This window comes from Epinephelus moara, chromosome 20 (assembly GCF_006386435.1).
Source record: "Epinephelus moara isolate mb chromosome 20, YSFRI_EMoa_1.0, whole genome shotgun sequence".
NCBI classification, from domain to species: Eukaryota; Metazoa; Chordata; class Actinopteri; order Perciformes; family Serranidae; genus Epinephelus; species Epinephelus moara.
The window spans coordinates 43,272,544-43,292,072 of record NC_065525.1 but is presented as its reverse complement, the minus strand read 5'-3'; the positions used below and the strand labels follow the sequence as shown (position 1 = coordinate 43,292,072).

At 41.7% G+C, this 19,529-nt stretch overlaps 2 protein-coding genes and 1 pseudogene across 3 annotated transcripts in view; 1 reads left to right on the top strand and 2 right to left on the bottom strand.

Annotated features, from left to right (window-relative positions):
* The window catches only part of LOC126407724 (E3 ubiquitin-protein ligase TRIM21-like), a 409,915-nt gene that overhangs the window by 318,804 nt on the left and 71,582 nt on the right, over positions 1-19,529 (bottom strand). The window lies entirely within an intron of this gene.
* Positions 1-19,529, bottom strand: part of LOC126407718 (E3 ubiquitin-protein ligase TRIM21-like) — a 363,104-nt pseudogene that overhangs the window by 329,401 nt on the left and 14,174 nt on the right.
* Positions 13,210-19,529, top strand: part of LOC126407746 (zona pellucida sperm-binding protein 3-like) — an 11,163-nt gene continuing 4,843 nt past the window's right edge. The window contains exons 1-6 of the mRNA XM_050072932.1: positions 13,210-13,354; positions 15,290-15,597; positions 16,617-16,735; positions 17,088-17,191; positions 18,225-18,402; positions 19,166-19,283. Of these exons, the coding sequence (XP_049928889.1) occupies positions 13,222-13,354; positions 15,290-15,597; positions 16,617-16,735; positions 17,088-17,191; positions 18,225-18,402; positions 19,166-19,283 (960 nt within the window). The 5' untranslated portion in view covers positions 13,210-13,221. The remainder of the gene's footprint in view (positions 13,355-15,289; positions 15,598-16,616; positions 16,736-17,087; positions 17,192-18,224; positions 18,403-19,165; positions 19,284-19,529) is intronic.

Here is a 19,529-nt window from a genome sequence, read left to right as displayed (position 1 = left end):
CCCGAGGGGAAATTATTTATGTTACAGGTGCTCCTTGCAAGAGAGGAAAGATACGTGAAAATATAAGAAATTTAAACAATAGTATTTACAAATATATAGTTAAATAAACAGGAATTATTAGCAAACATAAACGTAAATAAATATATATATATATATATATACATATATATATATATATAAATATATATACATATATATATTGTAAACAAAATATCAACTTGTGACAAGGTCAGAGTGAGAATGTGTTGTCTTCCCAGAAAGCTGCAGGAAACGGGCGAACAGGAACCAGGAGGGCAGAAGCAGAGCTCATGGTCAAAAACAGAAGGCAAGTGGTTTACCAGGGAGCAGATGAAGCAGGAGAGTCAGGATGGGCACGTCGATACCAAGGACTGCACAACAAAATATGACAGTGTTCAGGGAATAACAAAATTCTCCGGGTGCGGAACATGAAAGAAAAGTGACGTACAACACTTTTCTTTCATGTCGCATACTCGTCAAGAGTGCCCTACCATACATCAGGCTTTAGTGTGGACCGTAGCCCAAAATAATGCTCTCAAACTGGTGAGTGTGATGCACCTTATTGCCACTGATGTTTGCCATCACCATAACAACCAACAACAATCGCCATTTTCTTGTGAGCCAGTCAAATGACCACAGCAAACAGTTTAACATTCACTGTACTCTCATCTGTTTCTATGGCTAAAACTGTGTTTAAACCAGATCAAACTGTGATCAGACCAGTTTAGACTGGGTTTAAAACAGCTTTGCTAGAATCCCTGCCTGCCTGCTGTGGATAGTTTGTTTGTGGAAAACAGAATTTAGAACCGTGAGTTAAAGGTCTCCACATGTACTGATCAGTTTAATCTCAGGAGAAGTCCTAAAACCTGCAGTTCGTCTCTTTGTAATCGAGCGTCTCGTGTTTCTGAAAAATTCAGGTGAAGTCGGAGCCGACAGGAGTCTTCTCAGTGCATGGGTCGATATCTTTTATAAAATGAAATTCTGCTCAAAGTCTGCAGATGAGTGACTCTCCGTGAGTCTGTCAACTGGAATGAGCTCATTACTTCAGCAGAGGTGAGACGTCCAATCACTGTCTGTCTGTCTGTCTGTCTGTCTGTCTGTCTGACTTCTGACTTTGAGAACACACACACACTCAGCAGGGTGAAGATCAGTGTGATCTTCAATACAAGCCCATCAAAATGAAAACACTCACAGCTCGTCTCCGCCACACCTTGCGTACAGAATGTTTTCGGCTGCCTGTCCTTCATCAGCGTGGTCACTCTAATGAAGGACAGGCAGCTGATCTGAATATTAATCACCTCAGTAATGACTCATAATATTCAGTGAGTTCACACGCTGATAAAATGTTCCTGATTCAGAGACTTTTCTTCACCTTGTCACCGTCAGACTCTAACAATGCAGCCGTCAGTTCTGATCTGCACAAACTGATAAAAGACTTTCTTAGTGTGAATAAAACAACACTGTTTTGACTGATATCACCTGGAGAGCACAAGGAAAATAAAAAATCTGTTTTTGCAAATGAACTCCTCTTTCTATTCTGTCCATAGTGATCTGTTCACTCTTCCCTGCTATTTTCTTATTAAATCTATTTTATTCATTAAAGACAGGAAAAAGCTCAAAGTTCATTAGCTTGATAGATAACGAGACAATAAGTTCAAAGTTTACTCAAAAGGCATATTTGTCGTGTTGACTGTCTCTGTCTCAGAGGTTAAACTGGAGCTAATTGTTTTAAAGGAACAGTTTGTGAGATTTAGGGGGGTTTAGTGGCGTCTAGCAGTGAGGATTGCAGGTCGTAACCAGATGAAACTTCTCCTGGTTAGAATTCCTTCAGTGTTTCAGGAGACTTTTATCAAGGGCTGGATTATCCACAGAGGTCTCTTCCTCTCCAAAACTATATTTCTTCTAAAACATGTACACCACTTTAAAAGTGGAGCGTATGTTCAGAAGGTCAACCTGTTTTTAGCTGTTCACACCGAGGCCAATCACAAGTCTCCTACATCAATCTGTAAAACTCAGCGGCATCAAAGGACATCTGGCTTGAACTGAAGTGGACTTTTATCACTCCTGCATTTTCCTGGACTCTATTTTACTTTGTTATTCACCTGGTTTATTATCTGTGTGTTCATGAGAATGTGAGTATTAGTTCGATGGTAAATGGACCTGCACTTGTACAGCACCTTTCTAGTCTTCTGACCACTCAAAGCGCTTTTACACCACTTCTTTAGTCTGACCTCTGAGTGCACTGGAGCAGTAGTAATGTATATAAGCCTGACTGAGTTTATTCCTTGCTGACAGTGTTCTCCTCATTTATTCATCTTTGTAATGATTAGTCTTAATTCACCTTATTGTGTATTTCATGCCGTACTGTTTATGTTTCTTTATGGTTGCATATGTTCTCTTTTTATTCCCTTCACCACATCACATAGGGATATCAGCATGTCAGTGAGAGTGTGAACTGGATTTATTACCTATGACCATCTCTCCTGTTCTTACAGCACAACCTGTGGAGACTGAACGTCCATAAAGCCAGCACCTCATTCATTCATCATTTCATTCTGCAAACCAACACCTCACAACTTAAAGGCACGCTAAGCACCGTTGGGTGACCTCACTTCTGTTTACGTTCCCCCCGTTGGTGTACTCAGTCTGTGTGTGTCCGTGACAACCAGTCTCTTTAACCCATTAAAGACTGAATGGAGATTATGTGCTCCTGTTTTTGTCATGGACGTGGTATAAACCCACTCAAGTTTTCTTATTACTTTGGTAAATGGACAGGTGTCGTTAGTGAAGCTTTTATCCATAAATGTTTAAGAGGAGCAGCTGTATCTGACTGAGTGTTATCAGCTTCACATCATTGCTTTTTTCACAAATCAAATGTGGCGATCCTACTTTAGCAACGTTAATATGATTCACATAAAATATACAAATGTAACGTATTCGGGGTTTGCAGAAATTTACAGTGGCAACATTTTCCTCTATCGACCGAGCTGCCAGACTTCATAAGTTCTCGAGGAGTTCAGGAAGCAGAAAACATGTTTCTGAGTTTGCTCCCCTCAGCTGTCACTCTCTGAGCCAGAGACAATACATTTTAAAGTGGAAAAGAAACTCTTTGATCCAATAAATCTCAGCGTGGACAAAGCTGAAGTGTTTCGTGTAAGTTTTCAACGAGCGACGCCGCGCTGCAATCACGGCCGAGGCCTTGAAGAACCGCTCGGAGGGCGGAGGTGTTTTATTGAGGACACAGCGTCTCCAGGCATCGTGAACAGACTTCTGATGGAAATGTCAACGTTCGTCTCCGTCCCTCCACCTTCAATCTGTGTCCGGACACCACGCCGCTGTCACCGCCTCGCCTCAGCTGTCCATCACACCTGGCAGGGATATTATTGTTCTGACGCGGGTGTGAGCCGGTGACAGATGAGGTGTCCTGCTCAGAGGACCAGAGGGACAAAAAAATCGAGCTCTGGAGAAATGAGAAACCAGAGTGTGGATGACAGAGATGAACAGCTGTCTGCTGTCAGACAACATGAAACATCATCATCATCAACAACTACGGAAACTGTCTGACATTAAATCTGCAGAGAGTCTATGTGTGTGTTACCTGCTTCTCAGAATGTTCTTACTCACCTGAGATTCAGACTTAATCACGACTACATCTACATTCACACTGATGACTTTGTCCCTGTGTCCACCACAGCGTCAATTTCCCACCTGAAAATGCTCCGTAGGAAATGCCAACGTCACCCATTGATTTGTGGACTTTGATTTTGAAGTCTTGAGTTCAGCATTTCGGACATTGCTGTCTTGGAGGTGACCATATTTGGACAAGAGGGTGGAGCCAGCCTGTTCTCATCCCAAGTCATCACATATCAATGCTTCATCAGTGGACTTTCACGTCTACATATTACGCACTAGGTTTCCTCCTGTGTCTGACGGTGATGGCTGGGATGTCGCCACCAACACCTGTAAATTTCAGACAATTTTGCTGAAAATAACAATTTGCTTCATCAATCATTAAAATCATTGCAGGCTAATTTTCTGTCAGTCAGCTTGTTGATTAATCGCCTGATTGTCTCAGCCCTAAAATAAAGTGCAGTTTCACCTGTTTAAGAACAGTTCAGGGGTGTTGATGGCTCCTAGGAAATCTATTGGTCACCGTGGTGATGAAGAATCTTGACTCCTCGTGTTGCTGTGTTTCAGTAAACTGATCCGAGTGAGAAACTTTAATTTCTTCAGGCGATTCTTTAAACTTGAAACATTTGTCATCCTGCAGGCTGAGCTCTCCTCGCTCTCTGAATGAAATGAAACGAGGATGAACATTAATTATATAATGAAACACGCTGTAATTGAGGGCGTAGCTCATTATGCCACATTAGTCTGATATAAATAGTGAGCTATTAGCACTAATTTATTAGAAATCTGCCTCTTATTAAAGAGCTTGAACCCTCATTATCTGCTGTGGCTCCTCGAGGCCCCAAACTGCTGAGAAACAATCTGAAATTCATACTGAGACACAACCTCTCACTTCACCTGTTAACTGGTCTCTAAATGGACTGCATCTATGTAGTGTGTTGGTGAAGACTCTCAGTCATCCAGGTCATGGTAATCATAAGTGCTATATCGTAGCTAACTGGACTTGCTTGAGTTTTTTGAGACGTTTCGCCTCCTATAAGAGGCTTCTTCAATTCTAACTAACCATCGGGCTGAGAACGTGCCCACGAGGACAGAGGGGAAGGTGAAGGAACAGAAACACATCAGAGAAGCACTTAAAACCTGTGGCGACCCCAACAATGAGACACGAAACCAAAACTTTAAAAAGTAACATTGAAAGAGACGATAATGGCGGAGCTTATTAATACTACGATCTTGTTTAATTTTGTCCCAGGCTGCTTAATACCAGGTCACGGTACCATTCCCTAGCCGGGCCACTCAGAGGTTGCCTGTGGGTCGATGTGGCCAACTGAATAGGCCTGCTGTAAGAGTTCACACCCACACAGGGTTTAAAGCCTGCGACTCCGCACCAGTCCTTTAGAACTGAAGAAGTCTCTTGGATGAGAGCAGAACAACAGCCAGTGACTCCTCCTCCTCCTCCTCCTCCTCCTCCTCCTCCTCCTCCTCCTCCTCCTCCTCCTCTGAAAGTCTCTTTTTCAGTTAAATCAGCAGTTTCCTCACTGAACAGCCCATAAAAATCGTACCCACACACCCTTTCACACAGACTGACCTCACCTCCGTCAGATTGTCTTCCAGCTGGCAGCGAAGACGCCAAAGAGATCAGATGGACAGAGACGCTGGTCTGAGTCCAGGTCTCGTCTAAACCTCCAAATCTGGATTGAAACAGTCTAAAGGTTCAGACACAAAAATCAACACAGACCAGAATCCTGAGCTCCAACAAGAATCTTGAACTGCCTCAGCAGACGAAGGTCAGAGGTCAACCAGACAGCAGGTCAGAATTCAAAACACATCATAGAAAAGGTTCCTGTATGCTCATATGTAAAAGACCATTGTTTTCACTCACTGACTCATTGACTCAGTTTGGTCTGAAGACAACAAGGTGCGGAGTCAGACAGAAGTGAGCTACCAGAACTCTGCAGCCTGCTGCTCATCTCTGCTGCAGGCTACTGGCTCTGTTATCCACTATTAGCATACCACACCCAAATGTCCCACTGAACCGTCAGCGGTCCAGTTGCATTGTGGGTAGTGCAGGTACCAAATTTTGACAAGAAAGAAGAACACATGAAATAAGAAAATCTAAAGTGATATACGCTGTAAACATCTATTTGCTTACTCAACTTAATAGTTTTTGGAAACAGCTCGTCAGTTCATAACGCGGCCAGTCGCAGCAGTATGATATGCCACTGGAGCAATTTGAAGTGCTGCTTGTAACAATGTAATATAAGCAGCATGAAAGTCCCCACAGGGCAGGCAGGAGGGTCCAACAAACCCTGGACTTTCATCTGAGAGCCTGGTGTTTGCTTCCCATCTGAATGTGGAGCCAAACCATGATGTTTTTATTCTAAACCTAACCATGCTTTTGTTGACATCTTGGCGTCGGCTGCGGTATCCCAGAAAATCAACAGCAAACACAGGAGGATACCTAGTGTGTAATATCAAGGCGTGAAAGGTGACTGACAAATCTGCAACATGTGATGACTAGGAATGAGAACGTGTTGCCTTTTCCTGACCACAACCAAATGGTTTTTGAGCCTAAATCTAACCACACGTTAACGACAGCGTTTCTTTAAGTTTCAGTGTATCTGCTACACAATAAGGTACAAATGTAATCTATCTGTGATTTGCAGAAACACATAATGCCAACATCTTTCTGGTGATTGGGTTGTGATTTTGATCGTCCCACGATGTTCTAAAAGTGCTAAATCACTGTAGCTCTCTTTAACTCAACCCTTCAGCCATTAGAGCTTTAATTACTTCATTATGAATCTTTCCCTGTCGTCTGAACACTGTGTTGGTTCACCTCCTGTCTCTCAGTGTCTGTGTGTTCCAGACATGAATAATAAAGATAAGTTGAAATGTGTTTTCACTCCTCAGACGTCCTGAAGGAGCTTCCAGCTCTCAGAGTCGGTGTTGAAGAGGCGAAACATCCTGCTCTTCTTCTTCTGCTGCTCCTCCAGGACTTTCCGTCTCCCTCCATCTGCTCGTCCTGAGTTTATCTCAGACACGTCAGACATGTCTGTGTTCTGCTCCACCCTCTCCACCCTCTGCAGCACTGAGGATCTAATGTTAGAGAGCTCTCAGACACAGAGACGTCTGTCTGGCAAAGCACCTCATGGGGATTCTGGTTTAATGAGACACCAACATGATGATGATGACGATGATGATGATGATGATGATGATGATGATGATGAGGGGAGTTGGTGCAGATATTCAGTAAGTGGTTCACCAGACGAGAAATTAGCTGTTAAGACTTTGAATATTTGGTCATGTATCTAATATTTGGTGTGAGACGTCTGGTCTGCAGCTCACTCGTGTGTTAACATTAAAGAAACAAGCTCGTAGGTACACCCTCAGTTTAAAGAATTTTATCACAGAGGTGTGTTTCTATAGGTCCATTTCTAAATAGTAAAATGATATAATTATGGACAGGAGAGGAAGGTCTCTGTCTCTGTTTATCAGATCACAAATAAGACACAAATTAGCTGCTAGCCACCTCAAAGTCCCTCGGCCTCACTCCCTGGTGCTGTGGACTGCTTCACCTGGAGGAGAGCTGGCAGCAGCTCCTGAGACTGACCTTTGTTCGGCAGATTTAGCAAATCAAATTTGGTCAGTACAAACCCCCCAAGCGCTGGGTGTCACAGAGGGCTGGTGGCCAGTGGCAGTGCTGGGTCTAATTTGTGTAACAGCAGCAACAGAAAGTTTGCTGATCTGGTAAGGAGTCTGGGCGGTTTAGTTCCCCAAAGCTGGGGTTTGTGCTGGCTGGATTCGAGTTAATGTAGCCACTTCCTGGGGGTCCATCTCTGTCTCTGGAGCTGCTGCACATTCTCCTCCTGGTGAGGTGGTCTGTAGAGGCGGGGAGAGTCCTGCACTGGTCCATTTTTGAAAAACTGTACTCACCCATACCCATAAAGCTCAGGACCAGAACTGTCCTGTTACCCGTCATTATGTCTAAGTCAAAGCCACGACCCGACCCACCCCCATGATCAAACCCCCCAGGCTCCAGTCCCTCACATTAAGCTGGTTCTCCGTTCTTGAATTGGACGTCTCTTTGACTGGATGGTGAAAACATTCAATCACTGCCAGGTTAGGAAACATGTTAGCATGCTCCTTCCACCACCATCAAACCTCCAAAGGATCCTCCTTGGGTGTCTTGAACTCCATGTAGGCTGCCACCTCATCCTCGGGCTGCAAAGTTTCATGGCTGGAGTCCTCCACGTCGGTGACCAATGAGACCACGGGGTCAAAGGTTACACTTGTGTCACTGACTTTCAAAATAAAAGGAACTGCAGCTTGATAATAGAGATTTAGATGTCAGAATATTATATATATACTGCACAGCTTTTTTTATTTGTTTTATTCTGAAAAATAAAAAACATATTTTTATTCTCTCGTGCCCCTACCCATGAATTTATACAAATACATATTTTTACCCATTACACAGCCATTAACTACATTTACCCTTTATCTCTAAGCGCTTCATCGATACTGACAAATGTTTTATTTAGTTTATTGTCAGTCTCTTTTTGATGGTTCCGTCTTTCCCTTTGGGTTCCTTTGTGACGTAGGCAGTGGTTGCCAATGCTGGAATAGTAACTTTCTCTGCAGGATTCTCCACTACTGAATCAGGCTGTCACCACCTGAAGGGACGCACATCTGTATATAGAAGAGCCAATAGGAACGCCCTCTCTCTGAAATGACCTGTGATTGGGCTAAAGTTTCCTACAGCTTTAAAACAGAGTCAAGAGGAGGTGCAGAGGTCTAGTTCTCTCAGACCACTCGAATTACAACATGCTTAAAGTTTATTGTGGGATTTCTACCCAATGACACCAAAACTGCTTACCCTCCGATTTTCTTTGTCTTATGTGATGTTAAACTGAATTTTGGATTGTTGGTCAAAACAAGCGATCAGTTCATCAATTATTCGAGAAAATAATCTGCAGATGAATCAATAATGAAAATAATCCCTAGCTGCAGCCCTATTTTGGGTTAGATGAGCGAAAATTCAATAGATACAAAAAAGTGCTGGTCATGACCTCAGCCTTTATTTCAAAATAAGAGCTCACTGTTATTCAGAATAATCTAAAATAAGAAATCAATATTTACTTCAATGTTTGATGGTGAATATTGTTTCTGTTTAAAATGCTTCTTTACTCATAAAAGCAGACGCACAGTCCCAGTTGGTGTATTTCAGATTCAGTGTTAGGAGTCAGACAGCAGAGGGGGATGGAGCAGGATAGTTATTATGGGATGGATGGTGTAGGTCAGAGGTCAAACAGGAAGTGCGGCGCTCAGCAGATTCCACAACAGCGCTCGCTTGTCTTCTGACGACCTCTGACCTCACCTGTCTGAGCAGCTACCTCCACCGTGTCCCCGAAATGTCTCCCATCTCACACACACACACACACACACACACACAGTACAACATACAAAAATAAAAGTATTATATTTATACTGTATATTTCCTGAGGGTTTACAGGAAACAGAAAACCTCAAACTCATATGTTTCCTGTGACACAGCAGCGTTCCGTCATTTAAAAACTCTCCACACCTTCATCAAGGTCATCCCAAAAACTTGCTGCCGTCATCATCATTAACAAACTGCTTTGTTTTCTAGAAACAAAAAGAAACAAACAACAACAGAAAAAAAAACAGCCACGTCTGCGTAAAAATAACACGACATTAAACTTAAACGACTGAGCCCTTTACACAGACACACACGCACACACGCGCACACACACACACACACACACACACACACACCTCCTTCCTGTGGCTGTTAGCGGTTAATAAATAAAGGAAATGAGCGGAGAGAGAGCTCATTAATATCAGTGAAGGTGAGCAGCTAACAGCCCCAGGAGGCTGCTGCTGTTAATACAGGAAATGAATGGAGAGAGACGACCAGTGCTAACGCTAATGCTAACACACACACACATACACACAGGTTTCCTCTCTTGTATCTTAAAAGAATACAACCTAAAGTAAAAAAAAAAAAAGAAAACCAGATTTTTCACCCACTGACAAAAACATGTTCCACATAAACCAAAGAGATCAGAATAATATTTAATTATTAATATTTAATTATTAAATATTCCATCTCACCTTATTTTACAGGGTTAAAGACAAAGTTATCAAACTTGTTTATTGTACACAGGAATAGTTCAGGGTTCTGTTCAGCTGTTTTATGATTGTTTTTACATATTTTTACTTTGCGTATAATTTCCAGATATTTCAGTGTTACTTTGGTTTATATTTTACTAATAGTATTCAGATATCTACATGATTTCTTTAAAGATTTTAGTAATAATTATCAGATATTTAACTGATTTATTTTTAATTTAACAGATTTTCTTAAAAAAAAAATTACAAACATATTTTAGATATTTTACAATTTTTTTTCAGATGTCTTTTTTGTTTTCAAATATTGACACTCAGTCACTGTGGTGCAGTTAAAGCAAATGTGGCCTTTCATTTATTTTTACATTTTTGAACGTATACAGTGGTGGACAGTAAAGACATACATTTACTCACGTATTGTACTTAAGTACAGTTTTTCAGTATCTGTACTTTACTATTATTAGTAGTATTAGTATTATTGTATTTTTATTGTATAATTTTTTTAAGTTATTACTTTGACTTTTACATTTGAAAGACAAATATTGTACTTTAACTTAAGTAGTAATTTGACTCAGCAACTTTCACCTGTATCGGAGCAATATATATATATATATATTTTATACATTTTAATATACATGTTTATATAAAATGTCTGTACATGTGTGAACAATATGAATAACAACCCAACTGTTATATGCAATTATTAGTTTTAAAAATACTAAAAGAGATTTTTTCTATTTCACAGAGGGAAAGAAAATAATATCTACTAAAAGTCCAGCATATTTTAATACATCAATAATCGCATTTGTAATATTTGTCTATTGTCTCATCAGATGGTCTCGGATGTTGAATGAATATAAGGAGCAATACAGTGACAAATCCAAACCTCATATATTAGAATTTATGTGACAAATATATATATTTATATTTGTGGACAAACATTTTTTGTTTTAGATTTCAACGGAAGGAGGGTCGTCACAATTGAAAAAAATATATGTGGTAGACTTACACACTGTGTAATGTGTGTCATTTGGACTGTGTGTTTTGGATACTGATGACAGACATATTTATATAAATAAATAAATATATTACGAGTTACATGTCAGATTTGTGAACAAACTCACTCACTTAACTTTCTTCCTCCTCCACCTTCCTGTTTTCTTTCTCACTGTTCTCTCTTCTTCTCTTCTCTCTCAGGACCTCCGTCACCAGGAAACCAGTGTGTGTGTGTGTGTGTGTGTGTGTGTGTGTGTGTGTGTGTTTGTGTGGGGTGGGTGTGGGTGGGTGTTTGTGTGTTTGTTAGCATTAGTGTTAGTGTGACCTTGTCTGGACTAATTATTTCTATGGAGGACACAGGAGGGAGAGCACGTTTTTTCCGCCTCTAATGATTCATAAACAGTTTTCACAGGATGAACTCCACCAGGACCTTAATTAGTCTGCGACACACACACACACACACACACACACACACACTCTCTCTCTCTCTCTCTCTCTCTCTCTCTCTCTCTCTCTCTCTCTCTCTCACACACACACACTCACACAAACACAAACAACATGTTATATGGCCATATCTAAATTATATTTCGTGGAGGAACAGCGAAACATCAAGGAGGACATTCACATCCGACACCAGACAATCCCTGAGACAGTGACTGTGAGATGTGGTAGAAAGCTTCAGAAAAAGCTAGAAAGTGTACCCTTAATTAGGATTATTTTTGACATATTTAAAACCACTGCAAAATCTCTTAAATTCAAACTAACTGTCTGTCTGTGTTTGTAAGATTTACAACCCAAACAGCTTCATTGCAATGGAGGTTTGACAATATCTCTGAGCAGAATAAAACTTTATTAAGATATGACAACATGAGAGATAACGAGGCATCAGTGATTCTCTACCTATGGCCCGGGGGCCAAATCTGGCCCCCAACAGGGAGCCATTCTCCTCCTTCTGAAGCTAAATAAACTCTTTAAAAACCCTCTTGGATCAGCTGAAAAGTCGTCGTCACAAAGCTGAAAACAGGTTGTTTTTATGACTCTTTAGAGATACGTGGTTCTCACAGGACAGCCACGCTACAGACATATGATGATCTTATAGACCATGATGCATTGCTGTAGATTAAACTCCCCAACAGGATATAAAGGAGTTCAAATGAGCTCAACCTGAAACATCTACAGCAGTAAAATGACACACACACATTAATGCAGCAGGAATATTAATCCAAAAACATCAGATAGAATAAAACACTGACAGCAGGGAACACTTTACTGCACTAACTTTTACTTTCATAAAGCTTTAAATGCAGGACTTTCACTTGTAAGGAAGTCCTCTCTCAGTGTGGTATTAGTACTTTTACTTCAGTGAAGGATCTGGATACTTCCTCCTCCTCTGTTCCTGAGTCTGTTTCTGCTGATCTGCGCTGAGCTGAGCTGATCCAGGATAAGACTGGATGGAGCGTCGGTGCCACAGCTTTGATCTGCTTCCCTACAGTCTGGGAGCGTTTCATGATGGTTGTGAGCAGCGCTGACAAGGAAGCCGATGTGTTTCAGATCCTGTGAAATGACTGGAAATCTGTAACCAACTGGAAACCAGTGCGTCTTCAGTGGTGGACTTATGTTTCACCGCAGGCTGCAACTAAAATGTCCAAACAATAACTTTAGCAGGGTTACAGCGTTAATTACAAAATGTACTGTTATATTTTATCCGACCATTTTATGTGACTCTGTGTGCTTTTATGTAAATTGTATTTGTTGTTGTGTTACTGCTATTACTGCCCAGGTCTCCCTTGTTAAAGAGATCTGTGGTCTCAATGCAACACACCTGGTTAAATAAAAGCTAAAAAACATAAATAAAATATTTCTGCCCTTTATTCTGATGTAGGTCGGTTACAGCTGAGGTCGACCTCCATCTCACTATGATTTACTTTTTGCTTTAAAAATCCAGTTTTGCAAAAATTGTTCAGTTAAACGTTGAACGTGTAATCATGATATTTCCTTTGTGCTTGAAACCACCTGAGTGATGTCATGGGAAGACTTTAGAATATCTTATCACAGATATGTGACGAAGGAGCCTCCGTGATCAGCTGCATTTACAGATCAAAGTGTGGCTCCGTGCCAACAAACAGAAATATCCAACATGTCTGCTGCATCTTTTTTTACTCATTTTCCCATAGTTCAGCCCGACAGATTGAACCTCTCTGAAAACGTAATGAAAACTAATCTTTGAGATATAGAATAAAGCTCTGTGTGCTCTGAATGTAGCTCAGGTGAGTCTCAGCAGGCTGGTGCAGGTGAACGAGACACAGCTGGAGAACCATCAGGTCAATCAGGCTGTGGGTGGAGCCAAACTTCAGCTCTATAAATCAACCTGCTGCCCTGGTGAGTCTGTTTCAAACAGAGGAAACACAGAATAAACTCTTGAGCATGAAACCATCCGTCAGAATCTTTTTCTGTCTGTTCTGTGGAGCTCTATCAGCTGCTCAGGACTTCATCCAGCCTGCAGCCGGCAGGTTTGGACACCAGATACCAGAGCGGTCTGAAGTCCAGGAACCAGCAGGTAGACCTGATCCACACCACAGGAATCACTGCAACACTGAGCACTTTGATACCTGATGGAAAGTGTTTTATGAATGTGATCAGTTTAGCACTTTGATGTTTTAAACATTAACACAAAAACCGACACTGAAACTGAAACTTTTTATTTTTATGATCCTGGTCCAGTGATAAATGATCAGATTACTGTGAGTGACGTTTTTGATATTTCAGCACAAAACACTCTGCATGCTCATCAATAACCTGAACAGGTGTTATTTCCAGTTTGACCATTAGATGGAGTAATTGTTTGATTTTGACATGTGCAGGGAGGGGCGTGCAGAGAGAGCTGCAGCATTGTTAGTATTTTATTCTGTAGATGATGATCAGAGAGGACAGAAAGCAAAGACTGTCATCGTACTGACACTTGTTCACTGCACATTACACACATGTTTCATACTCAAATGTTGCTCAAAGATGATGCGAGTGTTTAAGTGTCAGGCTCAAACAAATCCCCATGGTGCAGAAGTTGAAATACAGCTACATCTGGTTTAAACAGCCATTTTGAATTTTAAAAAATGTCAGAAATGGATTCAGCATCCTCAGTCACCCCCAAACCCCTCCATTACTGTCCAAATCAGCCAAGCAGCTGCTGAAATATATGATGATAAAGATATCCACAGACAGCGTCACAACGTGCATGCCCAAGCTAATATGCAGTTAATGTGAAGACAGCTCTTTAAGGGCATTTTGCACTCCGTTTATAAACTGCCCACCTGTGGCGCTCCTATAGGAAGAGCAATATGCAAAGACGACTTCCACGATGGTGCAGTGCCAGCCAAATGTTAGTAAATGTTACCCTACCTGCTACGTTATCTTATGTGTCATATCTTATATGGATATATGTGCAGGCTCTCTGTCTCAGAAGCTAATAACTTTGGGGAACTCAACACCTCCGAGTTCATGTTGCTGGCAAGTAGATTCTTTGGAAGACTAGTGACTAAAAATTCAGTTTTCTCTAATGTGAGTTATGGTGACAAATTTAGGTGTCACTATTGTGTGTGATATTTTGAAATAGAGTGGCAGCAAGTCCCAGAATCTTATTTTGCAACTTTCCCCTTTGTGTCAGGACAACTTTCAAACTGTGACTCTTTAAGCTGTCGCAGTGCCCTAATTTTTGCATTTATTTTGCCAGGAATATGTCCCAAAAGGGTTTTGGGGCCCCTGAGACCAAACAGCCTCAGGGTGGGGGTTGCTTTTTATGATGGCCTGAAGCATATTCTTGCTAACAGGAAATAATACTGGAAAAAAAGGTAGCAGAAAACATCATGAGGACTGGACCTGGCTCCCAGCCAGCATACTTGTGTGATGGTGTTTCTGACACACTTGTTGGTGGTGGAGTTTCTACATCACTGTGCTGAGTGTTGTAAAGTTTGATTGCTTCAGCTAGCACTCTTCCCAGCTGGCACATGACTGAGCGTCAGTGTTGAAATATGCTTGAAATTTTGTCAGTTGTTGTTTCAACATTAAAACAACATTAATACAACATTGAAATAACATTGAAATAACACTGAATTCTGAGGGTTGTGAAAAGGTTAACAAAGTTCTCTTAAATCAACATTAAAATTTCAGAGAGATCTGTTTAAATGTGAAACTATTCTGAAACAACGTTTAAAGTTTATGAAACAACACTGTGAAATCAATGCTGACTGTTCTGTCTAAATCAAAACATAATTTAACAGCTGATTGAACCGTGATGTTTGACGTTGATTCAACAGTGATCAAACATCAGACTGCCAGCTGGGTTAAAACACACAAAACATTGCTTGATAACCACAAGTAGAAAATTCTGCTCCCTTATATCTCACAAGGTACAACGGTCCGTTTCTAGACATTGTATAATAAAAATATCATACCATTGCAACCCTCCTGATGGATATCATCAACCCTTCTGTCGCAGCTGTCCTCCAGGAGAAGCAGTCTTTCCGTGAACCGCTGTCATGGAGGTTTCCGGACCCTCCGGCTGAGGAGGAGGCTCGGTTCCCTCCAGACTTTGAGCTGAAGGCTCCGGAGGCGGCCGACAGCGTCAGCGCTGTCTGCGGAGAGAACTCTATCCGGGTGGAGGCCAAGAAGGACCTGCTGGGGATCGGTAAACCTGTCCTGGCTGCAGACGTCACGCTGGGAGGATGTCCTGCCACGGGCGAAGATCCTGAAGCTCAGGTCCTGGTCTTTGAGTCGGAGCTGCACGGCTGTGGCAGCCAGCTGCTGGTGAGGGCTTAATGTGAAATAATAACACCTTGGTGCAGCAGGTAAATGTTGGAGAGCTGTTTGTGTCCACCTGATAGGGCCAATATTCACTCTGTTTTAGCTCTGTTTGGTCTCCGCCAGCTCCTGAGGGAAATATCTCTCAAGCGTTCCTTTAAGTCCCTCAAGAAGGAAATCCATTTTTTTTCAGTTATTTGACACATTACATACACACGCCCGAAATACAGACACATGCACAAGCAGAGAGATGTCAGAGCGAGGGGGGGTTTGGTGCCTTTCTCGAGCGCCTCAGCAGTGCCCGTGAGCAGTTGTTGCAGTATCAAAACAATGTCTGTACAAACAGGACTGAACAGGATCATGGGCAGCATGAGTGACGTTTTGATGACATGTAATGTGTGCGACCCACTGCAGGATATTTAAAAAGTAGCTGTTAGCAGTTAGCAGCTAACTCAAAGAAGAGCAGCAGCTGTATATGTCTGCGGATTGGGAAAACAATGACATCAGGGGGCTCCCTACCCCCTGAACATAGGATGAGATCAGCCGCCATGCAACAGGGATGGTAAATTGATTTTTCTTGTCATGTTATGCCAATGTTGCTGTGGACACGCATGTCATGTCACACTAGTCCAACGTGGTTGCGTTACGTCACGCCTGTCAAGTCTCTTTTGCCTCCATACTGCCGGCATACTATCTATAATCCCACACTGAAGCAACATGTTGTCACCATTGTTGGTTCTGTGTAAAAATGCAGAGGCAGCATAAAGAAGGGACTCTGTAGCTGCTCTATAGCGCCATCTCTGTGTGAAAAGGGCTACTGAATCTGAACCAGGAAGGAAATGTGCTATTAAAAACAAAACTCTGAGCTAAAAGAGGCTAAAAAGCTCCACAGCTGCAAAGACAAATATGTTGGTTCACATCTCCCAAAGACACTTTACCATCAGTCACTTGATAAGTGTTATTGTCTAAATACAGATTAATAGCATCTATTTTCAGGCTTGACACTCCAGTTAATTGTGTTTCAGATGTCTGAGGACTCGTTCATCTACGCCTTCACGCTGATCTACACTCCCAGTCCTCTGGGCAACAGTCAAATCATCCGAACCAGAGGCGTCACAGTCAGCATCCAGTGTCACTACCAGAGGTCAGAATTCAAACAGCTGAACCAGAAAAACTTGTGTCATGAGTTTCTGTCATTTGAACAGCTGTGGTGGATATTTGACTTAAAAAAAAAAGTAGCAACACCGCAGCGTAACAATACGAGAACAATTCTGCATTCAAAATCTTACTTTAGGATTAATGATGACATTGAAATTTGTACCAGAAGTAAAAGTACTCATCATGCAGAAGGACCCGTTTCAGAATAACGTGTGACTGGATTAAAATTATTGATGATAAATAAATGTTAATGAAATCGATGTTTCTTGAAATGTGACTTTTTTTTTGCTTTTTGAAAACAAAGTGTTTTTATTTTTCTGATGTCTTTTTGTTTTCAGGAAGCATGATGTGAGCAGCGGCCTGCTGAAGCCCACCTGGAGTCCGTTCAGTCTCACCAAAGCTTCAGAGGAGAGTCTCTACTTCTCCGTCAAACTCATGACCGGTGAGTGTTTGTCCAGGTTCATTTTTTCCTGGCGTTTCCTGGTGGTACAAATACACCTCGCAGTTTTTTTGAACTATCAAAACTTTTGTGATCCTCAAATTTTGAAGTCTTTCTGAATTTAGTTTCAAAATCAGCAGTGATGAAGTCAAGTCAGATTTATTCAAAGAGCACATTTAAACAAGAGATTTTTTTTACTCTTTTTGTCAAAATGATATTCCCATACAGCAGCTGGGCTGCCTCTCATTGAGACAACATAAACAGTCAAACAAAATAATAGATAATATATTGATGTATTAATGTGTGTGGTGCTTTAACATTGTCTTTGGTCATGGTGGAGCTCATTTTCAACTACATGTACTTTTGGTTGTTAAATTTGTAACAGTGGATCATATTTTCATATTTTATAAATGAATTGCATTTTTATTTTAAGTCTTAATTTTCAAAAAGTAAGGGACTGTTCATTACTTATGAGAGGGGAGAGGGTGGTGCAAATAGGGGAAGGCATGTCAAATAATTTGGGGGAGGGACTTGTGGTTTTTTTTTATCTTGGCGTTTAAACATGCCTTAATTTTTTTTTTTTTTTTTTTTAAATCATCAATATTACACCATTTATCACAGCCAGAAACTGTAAAAACAGAAATTATTGTTGGGTTTTCAAATTTCTGACGGTCCTGGAAAACATTATGTGGGACAAACATTTCCATCAGAACTTTAAAACATCAAAACATAATTAAAAATCTAATAACTAATTCATGGCGGATGGAGGGGCATGCATTTTCCACCAAACACTGAGGGAGTCTCAAGCAAAAACATTTGTAACTTCGGGGGGGGTTTAAATAAAAATAAAAAAAATGAGAAAATTTAAAAAAAAAAGTCATACCCCAGCCACCACCCTCCTGATGAATAAAGAACAGTCCCTAACTAACAGGCTGCAGTTGTTGAGTAAATGTGACAGTCCTCATGACTGTCCAATTAAAATAAAGGTGAACATCTCCGTCCTGAACACAACTGTCCTTATCTTTCTGTCTCTCAGATGACTGGCAGTCTCCTCGTCCGTCCGCTCAGTACCTGCTGGGAGACATGATGAAGTTTGAGGTTTCAGTCAAACAGTTTCATCACATCCCTCTCAGAGTGACGGTGGACAGCTGTGTAGCCACTGTGGTCCCAAATGTCGACACCGTCCCTCGATACGCCTTCCTGGGAAACAACGGGTCAGTTTACTGTACTGGTGGTTTTTAAAGTCCACGTCCACTCAGAAAGGCTCACCTGAAATCTCAGTTCATCATGTTTCTGCATGGTTAACATACCAAAGCTTCTCCACCACCACACTGTAACCTTTCCTCATAGCTTCATGGGGGTCTGTTGTCTGTCTGATGGTCCTCTGTGTTGCATTCAGGTGTCTTGTCTGTTCTCATCCGCGTTGCATTCAGGTGTCTTGTCTGTTCTCCTCTGCGTTGTATTCAGGTATCTTGTCTGTTCTCCTCCATGTTGCATTCAGGTGTCTTCTCTGTTCCCCTCCATGTTGCATTCAGGTGTCTTGTCTGTTCTCCTCTGCGTTGTATTCAGGTGTCTTGTCTGTTCTCCTCCATGTTGCATTCAGGTGTCTTGTCTGTTCTCCTCTGTGTTGCATTCAGGTGTCTTGTCTGTTCCCCTCCATGTTGCATTCAGGTGTCTTGTCTGCTTTCCTCTGTGTTGCATTCAGGTGTCTTGTCTGTCCTCCTCTGCGTTGCATTCAGGTGTCTTGTCTGCTCTCCTCCGTGTTGCATTCAGGTGTCTTGTCTGTTCTCCTCTGCGTTGCATTCAGGTGTCTTGTCTGTCCTCCTCTGCGTTGCATTCAGGTGTCTTGTCTGCTCTCCTCCGTGTTGCATTCAGGTGTCTTGTCTGCTCTCCTCCATGTTGCCTTCAGGTGTCTTGTCTGTCCTTCTCTGTGTTGCATTCAGGTGTCTTGTCTGTTCTCCTCTGCGTTGCATTCAGGTGCCTGTTTGACAGCCAGCTGACAGGCTCCAGCTCTCAGTTCCTGCCTCGGTCTCAGGACGACAGACTGCAGTTTGAGGTGGAGGCGTTCAGGTTCCAGCAGGACGACAGCGGCATGGTGACTCAAACACATCGCACACTTCCTGTTTATCTCCAAGGAGGTTAAAAAGAAAAGTCAAAAGTCATATCATTGGGGTACAAGACGGGAACTGCCCATTGGTTCGACATCCCATTGTTCCGACCATATTAAACTCATTGTTCCGAAGTCCGTTCCGAAATCATCATGATGCCCTGTGGTTAAGGTCTGGTTAGGTTTAGGCACAAAAACCACTTGGTTAGGGTCAGGAAAAGATCATGGTGTGGG